At 42.8% G+C, this 25,635-nt stretch overlaps 1 protein-coding gene across 2 annotated transcripts in view; it reads left to right on the forward strand.

The window, feature by feature from the left end:
- Window positions 1-751: 751 nt before the first annotated feature.
- The window catches only part of LEMD3 (LEM domain containing 3), a 48,274-nt gene continuing 23,390 nt past the window's right edge, over window positions 752-25,635 (forward strand). The window contains exons 1-3 of one of the 2 annotated variants that reach the window (XR_005262574.2): window positions 752-2,482; window positions 21,002-21,039; window positions 23,080-23,146. Coding sequence is in view for 1 of the 2 variants with exons in the window: in XM_038172948.2 (XP_038028876.2) it covers window positions 1,039-2,482; window positions 21,002-21,039; window positions 23,080-23,146 (1,549 nt within the window). In the remaining variant the exon portion in view is untranslated. The remainder of the gene's footprint in view (window positions 2,483-21,001; window positions 21,040-23,079; window positions 23,147-25,635) is intronic. The other variant, XM_038172948.2, reaches the window with a different exon arrangement.

Genomic DNA, 25,635 nt, shown 5'->3' on the forward strand with positions numbered 1-25,635 from the left:
TTAGCACGCAGCTACCTCAACTCCAGCTCTGAAAATGTTCCTCAATAACTGAGGTTAGCAACTTCAGCTTTGATGTTAGCAGGGCACATGCACATTACCTTCACTGTGGCAGACTGTGAGGGAGAAAAGTGTAACTGTGCTTACAGCTGGATCCTGTTTCTGGACCACTCCTGCCCATATTGTTAAAAGGCCAGTTGTGGTCAGGATGAAATGTAAACTCAGGTTGCTGCATTTATGATGTGATTATCAGTAGGGAAACCCAAACTTTTCCCGTTTGGGGATGGAGAGACAGAGGCATGCAGGTCAGAAGGAGATTTTGAGGTCTCCGCACGAGGCCTGCAGCCAAAGGGACAACCCAGGGTAACCATCACACACCTCATGCTCTGAGAAATGCCGGGATGACGTATCCTCATATGGGTACAATCATCTCGACAAAGAGGCATTCATATTGTTAATTTTCACTGTATTTGAAGGAGTATATTTTCCCAAAGAGCCACAAGCATCCGGATAGTTGTAAGACCTGAATTGTAAACCTAAACTGTAAACCTAATGAGGGTGATGCTTGACAATTGCCAAGAAGCAGCTTCCCAGAACATTTATTTCTCTGCACGTCGTCTATTTCCTCACAGGAGGGGACAGATCCTTGTTTGCTGTCCTGCCCTCCCGCAAGAGGCAACTTCACCGAGCGGTGGGTGAGGAGCGGGATGGCGGGGACGAGGCAGCCTCCCGGGGAGAGGCGCGCAGGGGGCTTTCGGGGCTCATTCAGCGCGGCGAGCTGCAACCAGCACACGGCTGAGCTGCCGGGGCTGAGAGCACCCCGCGGGCTCCCTGCGGTGCCCTCCCCGCCTCCCCGGGGACCCGCTGTCGGTGCGAGCCCCGCCGCCCCCCCGCGCGGGGCCCGCCCCGCCGCGCCCCCTCCTCCCTCCCTGGTGCCGCCGGGCGGGCCCAGGCCGCGGCCGAGTGCGCACGCGTCAGTTCCGGCGGGGAGCGCGGCGCGTGGGTAGGAAACGGCGGCGGCGGGGGCCGGGGGAGCGCAAAATGGCGGCGGCCGCGCAGCTGACGGACGAGGAGCTCTTCGCCGAGCTGCGGCGCTTCGGGCTCTCGCCGGGGCTGGTGACGGAGAGCACGCGGCCCGTCTACCTCAAGAAGCTGAAGAAGCTGCGCGAGGAGGAGCGGGCGGGCAAGCCGCGCAACGGCAGCAGCGGCAGCAACAAGGCGGCGGCGGCGGCGGCGGGCGGAGCGGCGGCGCGGCTGGGAGAGCGCCCCTACCTGAGGGGCACCGCGGCCGGGGCCGGGGCCGGGAAGGTGCTGCTGGGCTTCAGCTCGGACGAGTCGGACGCCGAGGCCGGCCCGCGGGGCCCGGCGGGCGGCAGGAGGGAGCGGGCTGCGCCCCTCGGCCGCGGCCCCAGGCCCGGCGCCCCCCCGGCGGCCGAGGAGGCGGCGCGGAGGAAGGGCAGCGCCTGGTGGGGGGCGGCGGCGGCCCGCAGAGCGGCGGCGGCGCCTCAGGGAGGCGGGGAGCCCGCGGCAGGCGGCCGGCAGCAGCAGCAGCAGCAGGAGGAGGAGGAGGAGGAAGAGGAGGAGGAGGAGGGCGAGCAGCAGCAGCGCTGGAAGAACCGGGCGGTGAACGGCAGCCGGCTGCTGGCTTACGGCGGCAGGGACAAGTACTCCGACTCGGAGGAGGAGGAGGAGGAGGAGGGGGCTCGGGGCAGGCAGCAGGTACACAAGGAGGAGCCGGCCGCGGCTCGCCGGCCCAGACGGAGCCTCGGCAGGGCTCCGGCTCCATTCATAGCGAGCAAATGCGCCGCGGCCGGCGCTGGCGTGATGGAGACGGGCCAAGAGAGGGCTGGAGGAGGCTGCGGGGCCGGGGTAGCCGTAACGAATGACAGGGCGGCGGCGGAGGCGGCTGCCGGGAGTCTAGACAGGGGCAGGAACCATGAGGAGGCGGCGGCCGTGGGGGGAGGAGGAGGAGGAGGATGCGAGAATCTGGACTCGAGCCCTCCCGGCCCTCGGTACCGCCTCGGCCTCTCGAAGAAATCCCCTACGGCGTTGTTGCTGCCGCCGCCGATCGCAGACGTGGACGGCAGCGGTAAAATCGCCGAGCCTCCGGGCGCCGTTAGGAAAACGAGCAACAATCATGTCCTCGGCAGCACGGCTGGTAGCTATAACGTGGAGTCCAGGATCTATTCAGCAACCAACAGCCTCCCCCCGGGTGGCATCATCTCCTCCCTTAGACTCAACCACTCCAATCATACGGGTTCGAATCATACCTACCTGAAAAACACCTACAAGAAGAATCTCTCAGAGCCCGAGGAGGAGCTTCTCCAACAGTTCAAAAGAGAGGAGGTATCCACCACTGGAGGCTTCAGTGCACATTACCTGTCCATGTTCCTCTTAACTGCTGCATGCTTGTTCTTTCTGATACTGGGATTCACATACCTGAGAATGAGAGGTTCTGGCGTAGCTGAGGATGTGGGAGTCAACAGTAAGTATTAGGTCAAGGGTAAGGGCAGTTTCTGTCTGCAACTGGATGTACTGCTGTTAATTCAACTCTGCATTTCCAGGCATACCCTGCTGAGCAGTTCTGGGTTCCACTTTGCCGTAAACTTCCCCTGTAGGATGGAGCACAGAGAAGTTGACTGGCTTTCCTTAAGCAATATAGTAAAGATTGCTAGACGTCTGGGGATAAATTCAAACCCTGGCTATTCCCTGCCGTGATCTATTGATACCCTGTTTTCTAGCATGTTTTCTTCACAAAGTGATTTCACGTTTTCTTCAGTGTATAGGATACATGGTTAATAGCATAATGCCTTACTTATCTATTCCATAATCTGAAAGAAGTAAGCATGCACATTGGGATACCTGGGATTTCGGCAAGGCTAAGATTTAGATATAGTTTGGCAGTGAGGCAGGTTGTGTGCTGGGGCTTGAGAAGGATGCTAGGCTCAGATTTTCGTTAAACGCTCCAAGAAACTCTGTGTGGTGAATGCTAGACGTACTACGTGTTGTTTTCTAATGTGCTTTTTTTCTATATTTAGAATATGACCATACACAAAATAATGTTGTGCTTTAGTTTGAATTTCAGAGCATTTTTAAATCCCAAACTCTCTGGGGGCTTCTCAAGGAAGCAACTGACTGGAATGGATTTAGAAACTACCTTTTTTCTATTTACAAAGCATACGAAAATGGAATTGTACCACCTAAGGGTGGTGATTCATGCTAATTCAATTTGTGGCTGCTCTGAAATGGTCAGTGGAGACTCTTATACCAGAAAGAAAATCAGGCTGTTGCTGTCTCATCAGGAGCAATGAAAAAACATGTGAAAAACTGGTTTTGGGATGTGAGAGCATTAGAAGGTTCCTGGGGAACTTGCATTGCTCTTGAAATGATTGAGTAAGGTATGTGGGGTGCATATAAATATTTGTATAGACAGCGTAGGGGATGTATATACCCACGTGTGGACATGAACATTGTGCCTTGTATGGAGTGATCCTACTGGTAGTTTGGGATCTGCTAGATGTTACAGGGTACAATTAGCAGTGTGTTTTTTTTTTTTTCCCTTTCAAGCCTTATTCATTACATTATAATAGCAGAATAGGTTTTAATTCTGTTCTGCACTCTTTACCTCTCTGTGTTCCCTCTCCCCCCGGTTTGGTGTTTAGGAGACGATAGCAGTAAAGACGAGAGCATTTGTCATAGTTTCTTTGCTTGTTCACGTGGCTCTTAGTACCTGCTGGTCAGTCCTGGCTTGGGGAAGGTGCTGAACGTAAGGTGGGCTCAGATTAGATACAGTGACTGGGACCATTCATCCTGATATTCTGTTACTAACTTCCGACCATAATTGCTAGAGACGTACATAAATGTTTTTATGTACTGATAAGCTGTATAATTCCACAAATACATATCAGTTTTTTTTTCTAGTCTTAAAATCTGATAATTTTAATAGGGGATTCCAGCATACTAGGGTAAACTTCCAAACTCACATTCAGTGGTTAAAACTCGTCTGTCATGCTGATTGGTAAAGCTGAATGTCTCAGCTATGCAGATAGCAATAATGCTGTGAAAAGAAGTCTGCTGTGAAAATGTAGTCTGGGGGAAAAAAAAGCTTCTGTTTTGAATGTGTGAACTTCCCTACCGAACATACGGGATCGCTGTCTTGAGCATATTGTTCTTACAAAGTTAACAGGGCTGGAACTGCTAGGCAGGGAAAGTTCTCCTTGCTTTGTTCTGGCTGCCCAGCCAAAGGCTTGGTGGTCCAGCGTTGCTCCTTAGTTCAATTAAGGCAGTCCTTGGCCTGCTTCTTTCTATTCGTTCTCTTTTCAGCAGAACTCTTGAAGGTGGATTTCCTGAGGGTTTGAAACATGAGTGCCACTGCCAGAACATCTATCCTCTTTCCTTGCAGCTCTGGGCTAGTGACATGAACAGGGGCAGTAGGATGCGTTGGAAGAAGCAAACAGCGGTTCTTGTAGCTAGCTCCTTTGACAGGAAGAAGAATGGGACACTTCAGAAAAATGTGGTAATGAGCAGGGAATTACCTTGCTCATACTCTTAGCACACACTCATTGAATTGGAGTTGTGGAATTGGGTGTATGTGACGAAAACACGGTGGGCCCCTAGAACTGACAAGAAACAGACAAGATAGGCTAAAATGAACTGGTACCTACTGGAAAGGGAAGGAAGCCTGTCTTCTGTTAGATGCTTCCCAAAGCTTTGTTAAATATCATCAGAATGAATCCTTTGTTTCTTGCACTTATGTGGGTGTATGGTGTGTTTTCTTCATAGAAGCAGAACTGATTGGTATGCTTTAATAATAGTATAGCTCAAGGAACAAACTTTCAGTTAGGTAGTTGGATACAGTTTTCATTGCTGTCTGTTAGGTGGCTGTAAGAAAGATTCCATTGGCTGTGAGTGGTGTGACTATGAAAAACTCAGTTATTTTCAACTTCAGACTGCTATTGTAAACGGGTCTGGGATTCAGTTGTGTTGGACTATACGTACCTCCAGAATGACCAGTTACTCATGGTTACAGTGAGAAAATAAAAAAGATAGCAGCACAAAGATATAAACAACTGCTTTTTTTTCTCTTGCAGGAAGTGGTATGCAGTGAGCTTAGTGTTGGGTGTTTTAATTGTTGTTCATCTAAAATGAAATTCAATCAAAATAAGGTAGTATCCTTAGTGTGGCACACGGAAAAACATTCATCACCAACTGCAGCTAATATTGGCACTTAGATTTGTCAGGCTGTAGTGTGAGAGCAGAGGAGATGCTTGTGATGGGGGAGGCTTAGAACAAGGCACTGGAGTTGGATTTAGGCTAGGTGAAGTAGTATAGATGAGAAGCGATAAGCAGAAAACTTTAGAAGGGGATTATGCATGACGTAAATGACAATGTTCAAGTGTTTTCTTACTCAGAACTATTAAATAGCTATAAAGTACTTTTTCTGCATAGGGGATAGACTGTGTTCAAAGACAAACTTGAATTAGGCTCATTCTTCTAAATCTAACCCATATATGGTTACTTGAGGTAAGATTTTTCTAGACACTTGGTTATCTAAAATGCAGATGAATATCTATGGGGCTTTTCCCAAAGCATTGTAAGCTCTTGAAATAAATGACTCAGATCATATAGGAGACCAGCTGCTGTGTAAGCACACATGTGCTTGCTGTCCATGACAGCATTGTATATGAAAAGAAAGGTCCGTTTAGGCTTTGTACTAATAAGTTCATTCATGTGGATCTCACTGTGTGTTGTCCTTCACCTGCCTTCACAATGCAAGGGGATTGTGTCAACTTCTTGTCGAGTCAGCGTAGTATTTTGTCAGGAAAAGGGCAAATATGACTTCTGTCCGCATCCTAGGGTTCTCTTTACCCTAAAGATTTGGATATCTCTTCCTGCTTTGTTTTTGTTTTGTGATGTTACTCAGAACCTCAAGTGTCTATGGGCACTTCTGGGAGTTGGTTCTGAAGTTATTTCTCATGGAAAGTTGCTGCTAAGGTCAGTAGGTGTTACTCTGAGGTCTGGCATACTGTCTGAAAGATGAGGTCACCTAGTACAGGTGCTGCTTAAGGTTGTGATCTGAAATAGGTGGCAGTTAAGTTGCTCTCACTGTTTCTGCTACAATAATTTGTCTGGGGAGTGGTTGATGCAGTGGAAAAAAAAATCTTTGGAGATTTCAGGAAGTTCTTGTGTGTCCTCTTAAGTCCTTAGAGGAGAGGCATCTCTTCCTAGTGTTTTTGATCTTTCTGCGTTACTTGTTACAGAAACAACTGTTAGGGTAATCCTTACTATATTTGCTATAACTTTTGACATGCTAATTCAGAGAAACTTTTAATAGTTACCTATGTTGTAAGTGGAAGCTTACACAAAGCACAACTTTAAAAGTAATTCTCTTCCACTGACATTCCTTTCTTTAGATTTCTAAATCTCTCAGGTGTTAAAACTTGCATGGAATTTCGTGCAGGGAATTTCATTGATAACAAGCTAGACTTGCTGTATGAAAGACAAGAAGCGGATTATTCTGCTCGCAGGCCTGCAGATTGCTATTAAAGTTGTGTGGTATTTCACAAATACCTGTTAAAACCCTGCTTGCCTTCTAAGATCACCCTCTCAGAAGAGTTGTTGTGGTGGTGTTTGGAGAGTTCCTGTGTTGTGTGGATATTTATGTTGCCTGTGCTTGGCAACTCTGGCTTGGTACTCTGACTTACCTTTGGCAATATAACAGCTTATTCTATTGACATGTGAGCACATGGCTCTGTTTCACCTTTTGTATATTGCTTTAAACTTTAGTTAGCAAATAAAAACATCTGCTTTAGGTGATACAGAAGGAAATCTGGATGAGTATCCTCAAGACTAATTTCTGACCTCGCTTTCTTCTGCATTTGGTGACTTTTGGATCAAGATCAGTAGGTAGGAAAAATTCTGGGCTGCCTTGATGAGGAAAAGCCAAACAGAATAGTTAACTCTCTGTAGGATTCCTGACAATTTTAAACTCTGGCATTCTTTGTGGTGTGTCAGAAACAGCTCTTTAAAAATGAGGAACAAATTTGTTAAGACTCGTAGCAGAGTATACCAGAAAAGTCCAAATAAATGTTACGTAGTGCAAAGTAGTTCGTTTTAGCTGAGAAATTCAGGACTTTTTAGTTCTAAAGGGAAGAAAACAGCCTACTCACCTTTGCAGTGGATTTTTAGTAAAAAAAGAAAAACAAAAACACATTGTTATGAAAAGTGTATTTGAAACAAAAATGTTGCAACTTTATAGTTAGTGTATTTTAAGGAGATTGCTGTTTGCTTCTGTCAGAGTATTTAGAACTAACTTGGTAGACATACCTTAAAAGTGCTGCTGTTAGTAGACATGCACAGAACTTCCCTTATGCCAAGACTTTAGATTTTCTTAAAATACTTCTTCAGCATTACTGTTGTAGGCCATGCTTTTTGTGGAGTAACGTCATGAGAAATTACAAGTAAGACTGCTTGCTCGGGGAGCAGGCATGCAGAAGAGGTCTGGCAGGATCTGATTTCAAAAGCTATCAAAATGAATTGAAAGCTTGCATTCCATCCCCCAGTGCATGGTAGTTTTCACAACAGAAAAATCAGTTTCTGATGAGAGAATTAAGGGTGATCTAGGATCTGACAGGTCTGTAACTTTTCCATGGTTTATGGAGAATTGCAGACCAGACAGGAGTGGGAAAGCAAAAAGCAAACTTGTGTTTCTTCTGTTAAGAGCCTCTGCCAACTCTGATAGCATTCTTCAAGTGTGGTGCAAATTTCTTTCTGCTGAGGACAGATAGCGCAATAATGGTTGTGGTGGAGGCCTTTTAAGGAGGAGCCTGTGATAATCAAGGACTTAAATTTAGCGTAGTGTTGTAGGAACCCCCCTTCGCGCTGTTTCCTGAAGTATCCTGGTAGGAGGGGAGAATCGTGCCTGCAGTCATTCTATTCCTGGGGTCCAATTGTATTTCTAAAAACTCGTGTGCGTTTAACACATGTTGACGTGTATTTCATGTGGGAGTACTAGGTTGCAAAACTTCGGCTTAATGCTTACCTAGCGAAGCTGGCAGGAGTGCTGGAGTTGTACCAGACTGATCCCTGTCACGCTTCTAGCCTTGTGCTTCAGAAATGGTGTGGACATGTGAACGGCAGGCTAGAGCTGCTGTTTGGAAAAGTTGTTTGATCACTTCACAAAAGAGCTTAGGCAAGTAAATTAAACAAGTACCTCGATTCTTGCTAATGAAAATGCTGGTCCAGTGCTGCGGAGAAGCACAAAGTCCACTGTAATCATGAGGCATTTATTCCTTATGAGTTTAAAACTCCTGCGAGTGTTTGCATTCTCTGGTGAAATTACTTGTGTTTTTGTGATTTGTGATTTTGAGAGGGTTAAGTTGATTCTGAAATCAAGGTACATCAAGAAGAAAAAGTGATTTTCAAGGGATTCCTGTTCTCTAAGAACTTCTGCAGCAGTATCTTTGCCCTGACTCTTCTCTTCTTGGCTTCTGTTGTTGCTGCTGGTAGGTCTAGTGTTGTGGGAGCAGGTGACAAAGCCTTTACTGTGATTATAATAAATGAGGATAGGATGTAACTCTGCCTCTGATCAAAGTAACCGTGATGTCTGCTGTCCACTGAAGAATTTGGATTAAGAAAAACCTGGAAAAGAAAAGGGTCGAAGGATGGAAGGAAGCGTGCTGCTGGATGCAAGAGTAGGTGGGAGGACGACTGCACAACTTGAAGGTGACTTCAAATGGGTCCCTTCTGTGTAAAGGGTTTGTTCTTGTTGATTATGTCTGATGCTGAGCCCTGTTGTAAACAAAAAGATCAAGCTTTTGGGTGAAACTGACATGAAAGGTGTGCAGTCAATGTCAGAGCGCAATCTCTTTCTGGAAAATGAAGAATTGCAAAACGATCTGGATGCTTTGACTCCATGCAGGTATAGCCTCTGTGCAGCTGATACGATGCTGCCTTGACGTTGTCTCTGTACTTCTAGTTTCTGGCCAGGTGAATACAGGCTTTGGGCTCACGCTTCACTAGTCTGAGGTGCTGCTAGTATTCTTTCCTAGAAACTTTGGGGATTTTTTAGAAGTTTGTCCATTCAGTCAGTTTCTCAGCCCAGCTGGAGTAGTTGAAGGCATGTCGGTAATGGAGGAAGGGTGGAAGGCTGAATCAAGTATTTTTGCATAACTTGAGCATACAATGTCATGAGTAAGAAATCTGTCCTCATCAAGAGATACCAGTTGTAATAAGGAAAAATAGGGGTGAGGAGACTATGGCTCTGACCTCCTGCACTTTGATACGACGGCTCCTTTTCTCCAAGATCCTCGTCAGTGTCCCCTTTTCCCTACTACTGTGCTGTACTTGCTGCAGTGCTTTTTAGTGCCTTTTCTCAGTTCTGCTGTGTTTAGTCTACTGCGGAGGGTGAGAGGAGCAAGAGTGTGTGTGCATGCTATATGTGTAAGGGGCAAACTGAATGTGACTGGGTGTAGTTGGAGGAGAAGTGCTGTACTGTGTGGCGTTCTCAAGAAACGAATACTTTGCAGAGGAAAGAATCAAATTTTCTGCGTACTTGGGAGCATCTCATAGTGCAAGTATCTTGAAATAAAGTGTATTTTTGGAGTCTTAAATTCCTTTAAGTGAACTCTGAGTAGCACTCTGAATTGATATAGAAGGGTCATCTGATGTGGGAAGAGGAAGAGATGGGGTAAAGAGGTTTAATGTTGAATTAAGTGGCATTAAAACCTACTGAGAGATCAGTTGTATTTCAGTGATGTGCTAGATAAGCAACATAACTTTATAAATGAATGGTTGTAGAGAAGATCTTCCTTAGTAATTCTTCCGTTTTAGAAATAGAGAAGGGTGTTTATTTAAGTAAAAGTTGGAAGACGGCTTCTTACAAAGCAGTTGCTTGATGTGCATTCTGAAGCTTCCTTCATGCTGCCTTTATTCACTTAATACAGGGTTTATATTCAGGGCACATCTCCATAACGTTTTCCTTATTGAAAGGTACAAAAAACTTTTATAGTTGGACTTTGTAGCACCTTGGGTGAATGCAGCATCAGTCTGTCCTCGTTAGGCAGGTGAGTAATAAGACTTATCACAAGAGGACTGTAGGGATGGATTGCATAAAACAGGCTGGTTTCTAAGGCCACACCTGGGTCTTAATTTTCCTTTTTTCCACAGAAGGTTGGTAAAATCTCTGAATTGTTTATCTGAGAAGCCTCAGACTTTACATTGACTTGTTAATGCATATATTGGCCTTTGGATATTTGAATAGGCAGCAGAGGAAAACCACTCACCTTAACCATCCGCCTCCTCAATAGCCATCATCTCCCTCTGTTGTTACACCACAAAACATGCCTCAGCACACTCGTTCAGCATTACTTACCCTGCTGTCTGCTCAGTGTCATCAAGCTGTACAAGAGGAATGTCTCATGGCCAGGATTCCCAAAAGCACATCACATCCCCAGCAAGCAAAGCTTTATCTGAGTGTCTAGGCCTCTGTTTCTGCTGCTGGTTGTAGGGGACAGAAACCTAGCTAGGCCTAACCCCAAAACCCTCTGGCAGAAATTGTATCACGGAACATTTACTGCCAGCAAGGGGTTGCAGATCCTAGAAGGTGGCTGTGTGGATGTTGGTGGCGATGCGAGGTGGGCTGTCACTGCTGGTTGTGAATCCCCCGCGCATCTGCTGGGAAGTGGTGGAACACTGATAGTGAAACTTTGGGATCATCTCTGGCGTTTGACCTACATCTCAAAGTTTGTTCTTCTTCAGACAGCACGCTCCAGACGGCCACAGAGGGGAATTTTTAATTTTTGAGTGACAAATGGGGTGGTGCTCGGGTGACAAAGCCTTGAGAGGCCTCCTCCAGGCCCTGGCAGTCCTGCTTGTGCTGCTTCCCCTGCAGATGCCTTGGAAGGAGTTTGCTGTTACTTCATAAATAAGGGGGAATGATTAATGAAATTCCTTGGCGTGCTATTGAAGAGGAGAGCATGAGGTCAGGTTTATCGGGTCTGTTTCTGTATCAGCTGGGACCTGCTGGGTGATCAAAGGCAGCTTCTGGAGGTGAGAGGCACGGTGCGTCTCAGTGGCAAAGCTGGAAGGGGGAAGCTTGCTTTTAATACAATGCCACTCTGGGGAAAGTTTGCCTAGCTAAGAAGAAGAGGTTAGAGATGCAGACTTCCTTCTGGACAAGAAACTAACGGTGCATCTTATTTAGGGGTTTTCTGTTGATTTCTGAAAGTCTGTGGGCTGCTGCTTATCTGGGAGCAGCTGTGGGTAAAGCTGTGCCTGAACTCTTGTGGGAAATGGGAGGCTGAGTTATATTTAAAGGGTATTTCGTGTTTGCCTGCTTCATATTTTGTATAATACATCAACCACTTGTTAATCCTTATAAAACCCTAGGAAAAAAGGAAATGGAGCATTAAGAACATGGGAAAGAGCCCTAGTGCTGTATTGTCTGTACAGTGCCCTTTGAGCTCCTAGGTTTTTTTTTCACCATTGAAAACCAGAAATACCAGCCTGCTGAGTACTCCTGAGAGCTCAGCCCTTCAGGATGGGCTCAGTAAATGCACAGCCTGACTCGATGATCCCGGCTGTATTGTGACCTCTGTCTGATCGACACCGGGGGCGTTTTTTTAGCTTCACCTTGAGCGCAAATGTGGTTGCGTGCTAGGGAATTGCCCACAAAGCAGCTCCCAATGTGTTTTTTTTTTTTATGTATAACTTGAAAAGCTGTTTTTCTCTTGACCTTCAGATAAAAATGCTGTTTATGAAGTAACAACAAAAATGTGCAGATTTAGTACGTGGTGTATGAAGTAGGGAAGGACAATGGGATGTTAAATCCAGGCTTGTTTTATTGTGCTCTTTATGTTGCGTGGTACTAAAGTCATTGCTTTGTGGGAAGACCAAACTGGAAAAAAATAATTGCACAAAAATAGCAGCTCTGGAAACAAGGTGTCCTGGTGATTTGAGGTGTAAAGGCCAAATAGGGTCTGTCTGTCCCTTTTGTAAGGGAATGAATAAATGTGTTGTGTTCTTGGCCATTCAAGAGAGGGCAACGCGCTGAGCTTCTTACACAAACTGTGGCATCATACTAGCAGCTGTATGGCCTGCTGTCCTGCCTTAAAGCATGAGAGAAATGGCTTGTTTTGAGGAAGGAGAGTTAATTTTTGCTTTTGTGAGCTTTGTTGTATAGTTTAAACACCTAGCTTTGGAACGCTGTGTAGGCTCTGAAAGCTCACCTTCGTCATGGCACAGCACCTGCTAGCAGCTAAACCCACGTGTCTTGCACAAAAGCAAGCGAGCTGTCTTCCTCCCTAGGATCCTCTAGGGCACCGATTTTCAGAGGTTTATGGATGTTTTCAGGCTTTGTACGGACTGACCATTGTGTAGCAGTTCTGCTACTGTTGGTGCAGCAAGCACTGATGGTCAGACCAATGTCTGAACAGTTAAAAGGACAGGTACAGTAGAAAGCAGGTTTTGAATACAAAAAAATCCTTATGTGAGCTTTATCTTGAATTTGTTAATGGCTTTGCTCTGGTAACTGAGGGCATTTTAAGAGTTCTTGCCTCAGTGCTCTCCATTTGAATGTTGCCCTTGCTGCAAGCTGGCCATAGTACTGTAGTGTAGTACTAATATTTTGCACCTGAAGTCTGTCTGGAAGGAGAGTGACTGTATTTTTACATTGGAATCCCTTTAAGACAGGAATCTTTCCTGCTTGTGCACGATTGCAAGGAGTGTTTCTATACAGACCAAGCCCCTTGGGGGAATGGCAGTATATTTAATTGCAGCTTCCTGATGGTTCTTAGACCTTTTGTGTTTTAATAACACTTGCATTACGAGTTTGCTCTCCATCTTGAACTTTGGAGTTTGAGGAAAGCAGACAGCTTCCTACTCGAATGTTTTAGCTGCTTGGGCTGCAGTGTTTTCAAGGTGGTGTTTCCCTTCTGAATATCTTGTTTTTTTACATTTCAGTGTTCATTTATCAAAGTCTTTTAAGTCTTTTTCTTTGCCTTATGATGTATACAGGGCTAAAATATTAGGGAGAGAGGAGAGAAGAGCTAATACAGAAGCCTGTTGTGATTCTCTTGCAAACAAAGGTATTCTTACCATTGTAAAGTTCTGGTGGGTGTCTGAAGTGCGATGTTTTTCCTTACAATATTTGGCAACTGCTAATAAAAGCAGCCTCGGTGTTTTTTCTGCTTTTCCTCCTACATAAAGCAGCAGCCTCTAATGGAGACCATTTGTGTATGTGTGTGCAAAGAATGTAATATTAACGATTTTTTTATAATGCATGGCAAATGCACTTCTGAGCCTTTTTTCTAACAGAACACAGACAGCTGTTTCCTCATTGAAATACAGTCTGCTTTGTAGCATGGTGTAAAAGAATGTAAGTGCAAGTTTGGGTGCCATAAAACAATTTCTTACACTGGTAGAAATAAAACTGGGGAAGAGAATGCTTTCGTGACAGTTGCTTTAACCTTCCACAAACAGGGATGGTGGAAAATAATTTTGTAAATAACCTAGCAGCTTAATGTGCTCTTGCTCAAATGTACTTTTCTACTGCACGTGCTCCCCTGGAATTAATATAGGCACAGAGGAGATGGTGTTGGGTGTGAAGACCTCCTTCTGGGGGTGTGTGGGAACTGGAAACAGTAGGGCCTGGCCCTTGGTTCTTCTAATGCATATCCCCCTGCAGCTGTGTGTGAGGTGTGAAGCACAACCAGACTCTTCTGCCTGGGTTTCTCACCTTGCTATACAACTGGAGATGTAAACTGCAGTATTATTTTCTTGCTCATGTGATGTTCTCAAGTTTCGTCTGTTTCATGGCGTGGCTGCACTGGTTCTTGTTCAAGCTCGCTTACCTGTACCTTCATCATTTGTCTACAGTATTTTTTACAGGGTCTTCTAGTAGAAAAAGTCAACTCCCAGGCTTTCTTCGTACACTCAGCTTACATATTTTTCCTCCTTTTTGAAACGAGCAGTGTCTATGCTACAGCTCTGCAGGGTTTTTTCCTGAGTCTTGCTTTGGTTGATGGTGATATTTAAGAAACAGGAGACCAGAAAGAAGGAAAGACAGTCTCTCTCTTAATATTTGCAGGAGTCAGTGTGAGGTGTCAGCTCTGCTTGAAATGGGTACTTCAGCACAGTAGGTTCTAGCTGCTAGGCTGTTCCTGGAGTGAAAGTGGCAATAAGGTAGACAAAACTTTCTCTGAAGTCAGCTCTGATGTCTTGGCAACTGTTTCAGTTTTGGATTTGATTCATAAGGCTTTGCTTTTTTTTTTTTTTTTTTTTTTTTTTTGGTAAAGTGAACTTCTTAAGAACTGACTTAGAGCCAACTCTTCTGTTTCTGTTTTTTTACAGGCATTACACAGATCAGAATAATTTAGTTTTATCTTTAAAACACAAAGATACGATTTCTAGTGTTTTTGATGACTAATGCAACTAGAGGAGTGAAACTAGTATTTTTATTTCAGTGAAACTCACCTAATGAGAAGGTCTTACAAATCTCTAGTCACCTTAAGTATGGACTGAATCAATGTGACTCTCTTAAGAGCATCTCCCAGTGTTCAGGTCTGTGCAAACCAGTATTTAAATAGGCAAGAGAAGATCCAAGTGCTTCTAGGCAGGGTGATACAGCCACAAGATAGAGGTGTTTTTTTTTTTTTTTTTTTTTCTTTATGAAGAAGCAGTGAGAAACCTGGATGAAAAATTCTGGTACTTCCATCTCTTTTACCTAAAATAATGAAGGTTTTACAATTACTCGGGCTGATAGGAAGTGTCTGGAAGTCTATTTAAAAAAAGAAACAAAAAAAACTTTCATTCTTTGACATCAGGGTTTTGTCAAAAAAAAATCATAATATAATTTGGTTACATCATCAACCCTTCTCACCCATCTCACCTGTTCACAAACAGAATTAATTCCAATTATATTGGGGGAAAAATACAAATGAAAGCTTTCTAACCTGGCTAAGACAGTTGAAAAACTGACTTGATGTCAGGGAGAGATTCAGCTGCTTATAAGTTCCCCAATCCTTTGGGCAGGTTGTGCTGCTGTTCCAAATGGCATGGCGAAGGAGTGGTCAAACTGTACTCCTCTTACAGGTTGGCCCCTCCTGAGGGCTCTGCCAATTTAGGAGTACATTTTTTTTTTTTTATCTAAAGCACGCAAAGATGATCGGTAACAAAGGAATTGCTCGGCCTGGCACATGGCTTTGTGTCTACATATAAAAGCACAGAGATTTTGTCTCCTTGTGGTTTTCACCTGAAGTTGAACAACCTGGAGATGGAGGTCATCCAAAGCTACTCATTTGTTTTGAGTATTGCAGAGAGGAAAATACAGGCAGGATTATTTTCTTTGAGCTGTCTGAAAGCTAGAGCTCCGGAATCACAAAGGGACTGTTCACTTTCAATGGGAGGTACTCATGGAAAAGCATCCTCTTAGGAGAAACTCCTCTTAAAAGCCTAAGCGTATTACAGAACAAGTGCAGAGAGATCCTGTGTGCCTATCTCAGGAGCTGTACTAACTCTTGCTCCCTGCACCCTGAATGGTAGGGGTTAGAAGCTTTAAGAGACAACATCTTAGGGCTGCCTCTGACACCTACACAACGTGTCACCAGGTGGAATCAGTACTTGACCGGAGTTACCCAAATAAAATGGTAGGACTCCTGGTTGATGTTGAGAGTACTCAGAGTATAAAATTACTGAAGACTTGTTCCTGAGGTCACGTAGGAAAAGGCAGCACTAAGGGTCTGTTGTGGGTAGCTGTGCTTCCAGTGGTGTGACTTCCTCTGTTAACAATGCATTATCCAGATAATTGCGTTTTTTGTTTTCATCCTGAGGAAAATGCTAATGGAAAGCCTTGAGTTACCCACTTATTGAGCACAAGCCTTCTCCAAGGCAAAATCTGGAAAAAATACAGCTTGTGTTTTGAGATTAGTCTGCTTGTGTCTTGGTAGACTGGGGGGAGAAAAGGAGCTTTCTGCTTGCAGGGAGGAACGTGCTTGCTTCTGCAGAGCCTGCTGGCTTGGAAGCGTGTCGCGGCGTGTGTGCTCCCTGGCTTCTTTTGGAGGTGATGTCTGGCACCTCCCTGCCATCACACTGAGAAAACTGCCGACAGGTTAATTGGGATCGTTCTTGTTTCTGCCCCTGTAGCTTTATAGCTTGCTAAAGCTGCTTTGGAAAGACAATTTTTGGCTTATATTGAATCATCTGTTCTTTTAGAAGTAGATGGTGGGACTACAATGGGTCTGTTAAAAATGCTAGCTTGAGCAGTAGTGAGCAAGAAACAAGTTTAATAGGAATTTCTAGCTTTTAGGAAGGGAATTAAGAATAAAATATATTTAAATAATACGCATTGGAGAGCATCAGTGTAACATTAGTAATCAATCCATGGTGTTCCTGTGTTTTGAAGGGTGCCCAACCTCAGAAAAAATAGAGTAGAGCTCAAAAAAGGTTCGGGGAACAGTAATGTGATGAAAAGCACCATGTGGCTTCCTTAGCAAGGAGGACTGGGACCCTTCAGTGTGGAAGGGTGAGAACTGAGGGCTGGGCTGGGCGATGAAGTAAAGGGATGAGTAGCATGGAGAAGGTGAACACAGCCTGATTACTCACTGCTTCCCGTAACATGAGGAGGAATTTCTCATGTTAGCAAGTGGTAAGTTCAGAAGAAGCAAAGAAAATGTATTTTTTTTTTGCATTTTTTTCCTCTCCATGTGTGCCCATTTAACTTGTGGACCTCTGTCACTGTGTGTTGCTGAAGCTAAAAGTTTGGGGTTAATGTGGGACTAGGCTAACGAGGGGCTGGGAACACCGGTATCGATCCATCTAGGGAAGGAAAGCCACGCTTCTGTCCGCCTCAGGAAACTTGTGGTGTGGATCTTCTTGTGGCTGGGAGAATGCTCTCTTGCCATATCAACATAGATGCTATGGTTTTATGCTTGGACGTTCATATTTGCCAGTGTTCTTTTGATTTCCTTGTCCATTGAGGAGCAGGTGGCTCTCCAATGAGCACAGTGCCCTGCCACTGCTCGTGAATCTTTGGTTTGTGCCCATGTGGCTGTCCTTCCCACGTCAGCTTTGATGTTACCCACTGAAACGTGGTGAGTGCTGTGGCTGCAAGATGGTAACGCTGCTCAGGGCGAGGTACCACAGCCTCCAAGGGTTGCCTGTAGTGGTAGGACTGGCTGCTTCTTGGCATCTAAGTTTAGTGTTTGGAAAATAAATCTTGCTATAGAAAAGAGGAGAAATGCTGCTTTGAGCTGTTTGTCCTACTGGAAAAACTAAAGGAACCCCTGTAAACACCGCATCTGTCTGCAATTGTTACTGATGTATTAGGCAGGAAAACGGGGGTGGTGAGTGCTTTTATTGTTGCTTTTAAGATAATTTTCATGGGTATGCAGAAACTAACCTTGTATGTTGATGCTGACTCTTTGTTTTCCTGCAATCCAGTATCTCTGTGAGATGGCTCGGTCTGAGCATTTGTGTTGACAGCTTTGGCTGGAGTGCAGTGGGGCTGTGCTGTGACCTTTCGTGTTGTGCTGGTGACTTCTTGTTACTGGAGGCTGAGCAGTTTTGCCACTCCCAGAGAGTTCAGTCTGTAAGTCATCATTCACAGCTTGTCCCCGGAGTGGTACCTGTGAATTGGATATTTTTAGGGTCATTGGTAGTCTTTTTAGTTAACCAGAATAATATTTGTGTGCTGCTTTTATTTCTTTCGCAGACTTTTCGGTGATGTTGTTGTCCTGGTCTTGATTAACTAGCATTTAAATCAGGCCACTTCTTAAAAATTGAGTTTAAATAGCATCTCTCTTCCTGTTCAGATAGCAAGTTTCATTTGAAGATGATAATCCCTTAACGTTTTTACTTTTTGTTTCATCCGGAGTCAGGCACAATGAGCCTGCCTGATAACAGGATGTCGCCTTGCTTGGAATAAGGCTCTTCTCCCAAGGTATCCAACTCCCCTGCAGGATGTTCAGCTGTTACAGTATTATTGGGGAGTAGATACTGTTCCCTTTGTCAGGTTTTTGACATTTTTCCTTCCAGGAAGATACTCAAGCTTCTTCATCCTGCAACTTGTACTCCTGTGTAGCGAAGAAAAATTAACATGCTTCTCAGTTTGGCTTCTCTCTGGGTGTCTGAGGTTCTGTGTCCAAGAACTGTTTGTCGCATCCTTTCTTCCTGAGGGCAGCAGATCTTGGTTGGCTAACCTGGGAGAAGATCCCCAGAACAACAGTCTTGGAGGTTCCTGTTTTGGAGAATGATCTCCATAGCTTTGTCATATAAATAGGTGACAATTTGTTCTTTGAAGCTCATAAACATTTGCACTTGATAGATAAGCCACTTTGAAGTTGTTGCTGTATGGTCGAGGTCTCGAACCCTTTTTGAGGAGAAGCCACAAAAGTGTATTGGCACATAGGAAACTTTTCTATTAGTAATTAGCTATTAAATACTCTGGTAGAATAAGAAGTTGTTACTGTTGGAAGTAAACTTGTGTATTTTAAGAATTCTGAAAAAACTTTCTGACCCAATAATATGTAGATAGATGTCATATGAAATAACTGAGACGTATTGGAGGAGGTGATGAAAATTTTAAATCCTGGACAAAATACACAGAAGGCTGGAGCACACCTTGTGAGGAGAGGGCTGGGGATGGATGTTCAGCCTGGAGAAGAGAAGGCTCCAGGGAGAGAAACCTCATTGCAGCCTTCCAGTACTTAAAAGGGAGCTTATAAAAAAGATGGAGAGCAACTTTTTACTCAGGCACATAGTGATAGGACAGGGAGGAATGGTTTTAAATCCAAAGAGGGTGGATTTTAATTAGATGTTAGGAGGAAATTCTTTACTGTGAGGGTGCCCAGAGCAGCTGTGGCTGCCCCATCCCTGGAGGTGCTCAAGGCCAGGCTGGATGGGGCTTTGGGCAACCTGGGCTGGTGGGAGGTGTCCCTGCAATGGCAGGGGGTTGGAGCTGGGTGCTTTATAAGGTCCCTTCCAACTCAAACCATTGTATGAAATTTTAAATAATAAAAAAGATGTGGTGGTGGTGAATTCAGAACCAGAGGAGTTATTGAAGTAGTTGATGAATAACCTTATTGACCGAAGTTAATCAAGGTTAAGTGGTAAATAGTTCTGGGTTCATTATCAGTTGTTAATTGCATGTGCAGGTGATAAATTGCTATGGTTGCATTTTGCATACTTACCTCTTAAGGCATTGGGCATCCAACCTAATGTTAACATTTTACGTGACATGTATCTATCTCACTGGTTAATTGCACAAACTTCAGAAATCCTACTATATGAGTTATAATAATCAATTACAGGGACTAACTCAATTTTGTCAGATCATTTTGGCGGAAAGTGATTTTTTTGCCTCTCTTTAACAAACACAAATGGCGATCAAACATTGACATACCTCATCTGGATTGCTTCATAAAGTCAATGTTTTAATTTATTTAAATATGAAGCTGCACACAGGACAGACTTTACACTGAGAGTGGGGAAGTTGTGATCTTACATCACCATTGCTTCACTTACGTGCTGTCCTGTACTGGGGTACGTGGAACTGCAGCAGGTAGTTTTCAATTTGCATATTTACAGCTGGGCATATGCTGTGTTTGTTCCTGAAACAAACACTGCTGAAATACCTTCGTCAGATACACAGAAATCTGCATGTTGTTTGGGCTTCTGTGGCCTCTCCCCACCTAAAACCATACAGTCAAGATTTCAGGTCTGCTCAGTGAGGCTTACTTTGGGAAAAGCCCATGGCTCCCCTGTCTGGGTAAGTAACGATCAGACTGGGAGGCTGGCAGTCAGCTACAGCCTTGGCTGGGTTTCTCTAATCCCGTTTTAGGCTATTCAGATTAAAAGTTCAGTGTGCTGGAAATGTTCTGCTGAGTTAATGAATGAAGTTCATAGGAGCTTTGTGAAGTCGGTAGCTCGATAGCCTGGTAGGCAATGGCTGAGAATTTGCACGTATAGAATGAAGTCGTGTAGGGCTTGGTTTTACACAAGTGCTTGAGCATCCTCTGCTTGGATCGTGTTTATTGATCTGCTATCCAAATCAAATATTCATGGCTGCAAATCAGCATGGAGCAGTGTGTCCCTTCAAAAGCTACATGGTTTTGGTGTCCTTTCACCATCAGCCTGATGGCATTTGCAGCCTAGACCCTCAAGTCTGTGTCAGGTTTCCCAGGACGTTTCCTTTTTCTCTTTTGTGTTTGAGCTTGGTGAACCGAGGTCAGTAGGAACTTTGTTTCCTGTTTGAACAGGACGCAGAGCTGCTCACTTCTGCATCGACTCAGACTGGGGGTGGCAGATTTTGCAGCTCAGCAAGGCGAGGTGATGTGTTTTAATGGGGATTGCTTCCTACCCTGGTAATTTTTCAGTCACTAGGAGATCATTCTCAAGTATAAGCATAGGACAAATAACTTGGCTAGCTTCAGCTTCTCTTGCTTGAAAATTTTCTTCTTGTAGCTAAGAGGAATATAATAGACCAGCTTCTGTTTTCAGGAGCTGTGGAAACTCATATTTAGGATGGAATGGTCATTTAGGCACGTTGCATTCTTCACCAATGCTCTGTGCATCATCTCCTGCTCCCATCAAAACGGAAAATGCTGCTGAGTTGTACAGCTTTGTGTTATGTAGGTTATTATTGCTTTTTTTTTTTTAGTTATACTCTTTTTGAACTAGACACCTTAAGAATGTAAACTCGGATTATGATTTCAATGCAGTTGAGACACTAAAGCAAGAATTTAGCAAACGGCAAACACATTTTTTATGTTTGCATGCCAATAGCTGTGAAATACGTAGATAAATGAGGTTCTGGTTTAACTTAAATGCTACCACAATGTGATATAAAATGCAGAGTTTAAGTCAAATGTTAATAGCTGTCTAATTGTCATTTTTCATGTTATGGACTTGTTTTTATCTAAAGAATTGTAATAAACTTACAATGATTGTATATTTTTTTTACTGTTTTCAGACTATAGAATGAATTAATTTTTTCTCTTTGTTTTGATAGTCAAGAATCCCTTCAGTGAAGAACTACGAGATATAAAAGTAAGTAAAAAATAAAAATTGAGATTTTAGTCTTGAGTGATTGTATAAAAACATACTAGATCTGTTCAGAAGGGTGCGGGTTCCAGAATGTTTTGTATAAGGTGTTTCTTGCTACTTTAATGTTTTAATTCTTTGCTTTTTCATTTTGGGCAAAATAACCAGTATTATAATATTTGGTTGATTGCTTTATATACTGATGATGTCACATAACTTTTCTTGTAGAGCTATGACGAAAAAATGTGTTGTAGTAAGATTTTTGAGGCTAAATTTAATCAATTTTCCCTTACTATTTCTATTTGGCTTCTCAGCCACGGAAACACAAGCTGGTAAGAGATAATTGTCTTGAAACTCCAGGATCTTATTTAGTGCCATGGAAGAGCGAGAGCTAGGTCATCTACAGAAAATGGATTAGAAAATTTGTCTTTTTCACTTGGAGTCAGTTCTATTATTTGTTCCTATATTCACTCTTTGAACTGGAATATGAGAATAGCCTGTTTTGAGATGTCACCACTGAAGGTATCCGGGTTATTGAGTTCTGAAGCATGGATTTTGGTGCTTCTCTCTTCTGGCCTTTCTGCCTGGGCTGTAAACAGTGGTCTTCTCCTAAGCATGTCTATGCAAACATCACGAGATAATTGTATATGTGTTTTTTTTTTTGTCTAAGGTTGAGCTCTCCGAAAGTAAATTGTTGCATATTTTCAGATTTCACTGAAATCTTTCTTAGAAGAAAGAATCTTTCTGAACCTTCTGAACAAATGAAATTTTGAGGGGTAAATTCTGTGGTACCCCCAGGCAAACAAACTGACCTTAGAGCGCTGCTGTTTGGGTACGCGTGTGGTAGAGGACTGACTTCCCTCTTCTGCCATGCCTGACGTTTTCCAGGCAGGGGATGGGTTAACAAGGTTGGTTAACTTCCTGGGGAGTACCATTGTAATACCAATTTAATCTCAGTGATGGATTTGTAGGACCAGAATATGGGAGGCAATGCTGGCAATTTTTGGTATTGGCTATGGGAAATAATTTGTCAAATGTCTGATCAAAGAAATGAAGCTTTCTTCCTTTTGGTAGCAGTTTTCTTGCGGAAAATAATGGGACCATTCATATTTTAAAATGTTGTCATGTAGCGCTAGTGCAACAGGGAGTTATACTAAAAATATGTATTTTTTTCAATGTGAGTAAAATCAGATATAAAAACTGTCAAAACTGGAAAATGAGATGTAAAAACTTTAGCGTATCTTTGAACAAAGTCTTTATTCATATCTCATCCATTTGAGTCTGCCCCAGGAAGAACTTAAACAAACAAACAAAAATCCGCAGCCTTTTAGAAATTTATTACTAAGTGCATATAAGTGCTTCTTACCTTCATGTTTTGAATAATTCATTATAATGCAAAAGGTTTCTGTCTGTATTTCAATGAAACTGCTCAATGTCTTAGTAAAGAAGTTTAACTCTTGTAAGTAACAGTTGGGACATCTCATTTTCATCCTTGTTCTGGGAAACAGGCCTTTTTATACTAGCAGTATGTGCAGGAAGCATTAACAAGATTGTGTAGACCACTTTTTTGTAGATGGCAAAAAATCTAACATTTCTATGAATCTCACGTGGGGAATATGGCCATAACACACACCAGTGTGGCTTGCATGAAGTGTCACTTCATGTTTTTAAGAGTAAAACTTAAAAATGTACATAGTAGCTTTTAGAAAAGCTACTTATTTTTATTTTTACATAGTAGCTTTCAAAAAAAACAAAAATAGTAAATAACCTTCTGAGCTGTCAGTTTCAACTTGGAGATCCAATGGAGTCCAGGCTGCAGTCTAGTTCAACTTGTCAGGATCTGAAATACTTGTATTGTAAACAAATACTTTGATTCAGAGTCTATTTTTTACATCATTGTTGATGTGTAAAACATTATAGCCTTCCACTTGTGTGTGTATATATATTTTTACAAAAAAAAATCTGATGGTTTATAAACTCTGAACTAGAAGAAAATGCATCTTTAGTAATGCTTATTTTAATGTTAATGTGTTTTTCTAATTCTAGGCAGATGAAATAAGTCTCATGATGAACAGCTTATATGCACTTCATGATAAGTTGGCACAAGTAGCAGGTAACAAAAATTATTGTGACTAAGTGTTATTGTAACAGGTACAAAGAAGTCCATGCTCAGATAGTGATTTGTAACAATTGATATATTCTGAGGCCCTGATAACTTTTAAGATTTCCATTTGAGGAAACCAGAAATCTTATTTCACTTACAGTGCCCTTTTTCATCACTGTAGCATCTTTCATTGCAGCATTTTTGGGTTAATGGTATAGGCTGCATGTTTTGATCCCGAGGTTTTTGATTTGCCTTAATGCTTTATTAAACTGATGTTAGTAAAAGATTTAAATTTGCTGTATGTTATGAGGAATATGTATGTCTTTTAAAGGTAGCTATTTCATTCTAGTGGAAAAATGCTTGAAATAATATTTTACAACAATAAAAAAGATGAATACAATGAACAGTAGCGGTTAAACAAGGTTGCCTTGTTAGACAGATTAGTGCAACTTAACCAAACTAATTATATACTAACGCAAAGTTCTCTGTATAGTAATGTGTTAGAGATGGTGTTTAGGCTTAATATTAATTGCTGACTATTCCAAGCTATTGTGCTTTTGCCTAGTGTCATAATTAACATGGCTTTAAATTGCACAGAAATTTACACAGCACAGTAGAGAAATGGTGAAGTTAAGACTGGATTTATAGCTTTGACATCTGGTGAATATGGGGTTACAGCAGGATCTGTTTCATGCTTATTAGGCCATTTATGTCTCATCCTTGCTTATTTAATTCATATAGTGTTTACAAGGCAGTGGTTCAGTGTGGTTTTAAGTCTTACTGTTCTTTGTGCCACTTATTTGTTTTGCAACAGCAAGTGTCATTGAGAAGCCTTTTCCATGTATCCACTATTGTCAGGTGCTACAGACATTTCTCAAAGGGTGAAAGTGTGGAATCAGCGGTCCCAGATACAAGGCTGATGACTTGATATGCCCAGGACTTTATAGTAAATCTGTAACTTTGAGCAGCTCTGTAATACTTTTAAATTGCATGAGTAATCTTCCTGCAGAAGTATTTGTTTCTAGAGTATTTACAATATCTGTGGTGAATAAAACAGATATTTAGACAAACTCCATGGATTTCTCCTTGTTTACATTTTGCTTTAACCCAAAGTAGTGTTAGAATGTTATTCCTGGATGTGTGCAAAACGTTTTTCTTTAGTTTTAAATTTGTTGCTTTCTGACTGTGTGTGCCTTGCAGTGCTGATCTTTTGCTGTTCACTTATGTCTTGGTATCTTCTTGTTTCAAACCATTTCATACTTAATGGATGGTGGTAGTTAATTCTGTGCTATAAGTCATTGGGGCCAAAAGATTTTTTGTTAGCTAATCTGTGCTGCTAATCCTTTATCATAGCTAATTCGTGGTGTGCAGATTTGCCTGAGACCCACAGCTGTGTGCTGTAAAGCACCGAGTTGTGTGAAGCGGAAGTACTGAGTTATGCTACTTCGTTCCCCTCTTGGAGAGAGAATATAACAGCTTTCAGTTTCCTCAGTGTTATCTGGCCCTCCAGTGGCTGTACAGTAAATGATGTATTTGCCTGGATAAAAAGGTTTGGCACTCATTTCTTACGTCTGTGAAGGACAGTGAATTTTCTTCATTAGCTGGAATTTATCTATGGGGCTGTACATCTATTTAAATAGGTATATATTTAAATATATACATAAACACACCTGTCTGTCTTACAAAAAAAGTTTATATGCTTCAGGATGACAGACAACTTTCTTCCCCTAACATAAAAGATGTGTTAGTCCCTTTTAGTCTACTTCTGGCCAGGAGAATCTTTAACACTTACCTTCAAAAAATATAATCATGCCTTGTGACAGGATGATCCCCCAGATTGAAACCACATTGTAAGATTACCTTGTCGCTCAGCAGAGTAGCTTTCACACAGTCTGAAGAATGACTTAACTTCTGTCTGAGTGTCAATAAATTATCCTCCGTGCCAGGTATCATGAAGGTATCAGAGAAAGGAGCCTGCCATCCATCTTTCAGTCCTGCATTGATGTAGACCTGGCACAATGGGTGGAAGCTGCTTAAAAGTCATAAAACACAGAAGGCTGCCAGAAAGATGCAGGGTTTAAGAGTGTTGATCTTGTACATAGTGCAGCACTTCAGAATAGAGGAGTAGGGGAATGCAGTTTTACTAAAGTGCTTCTCTTCAGTCTCCCTGTCACATATTTGGAAAAGTTTCCCTCATTTTGTACTTGGCTATGAGTCACTTGTTCATGTTTTAACTATTAGTATTAAAAAAGAGGGATGGAAACTTGCACTAGTGTCTTCTGTTAGGCTTTATTCAATGTCCTGGATTACCTTGAAGAAGGCCAGTTCAGAATTTGGTTTGTAGCCCTGTTTGTTTAATTAGGCTTCTTACATTTTTATTGAGCTAGTTTCTTGCTTTGTCAACTTCAGTTGAAGATCAAATGATGGGGCTTTTCATATAGGAGATGAAGCACAAAAGTTGTTTGAAGGAAGGAAAAGTCAGGGTAACAATTATTTTT

The sequence above is a fragment of the Anas platyrhynchos genome, chromosome 1 (genome assembly GCF_047663525.1).
Source record: "Anas platyrhynchos isolate ZD024472 breed Pekin duck chromosome 1, IASCAAS_PekinDuck_T2T, whole genome shotgun sequence".
Lineage (NCBI taxonomy): Eukaryota > Metazoa > Chordata > Aves > Anseriformes > Anatidae > Anas > Anas platyrhynchos.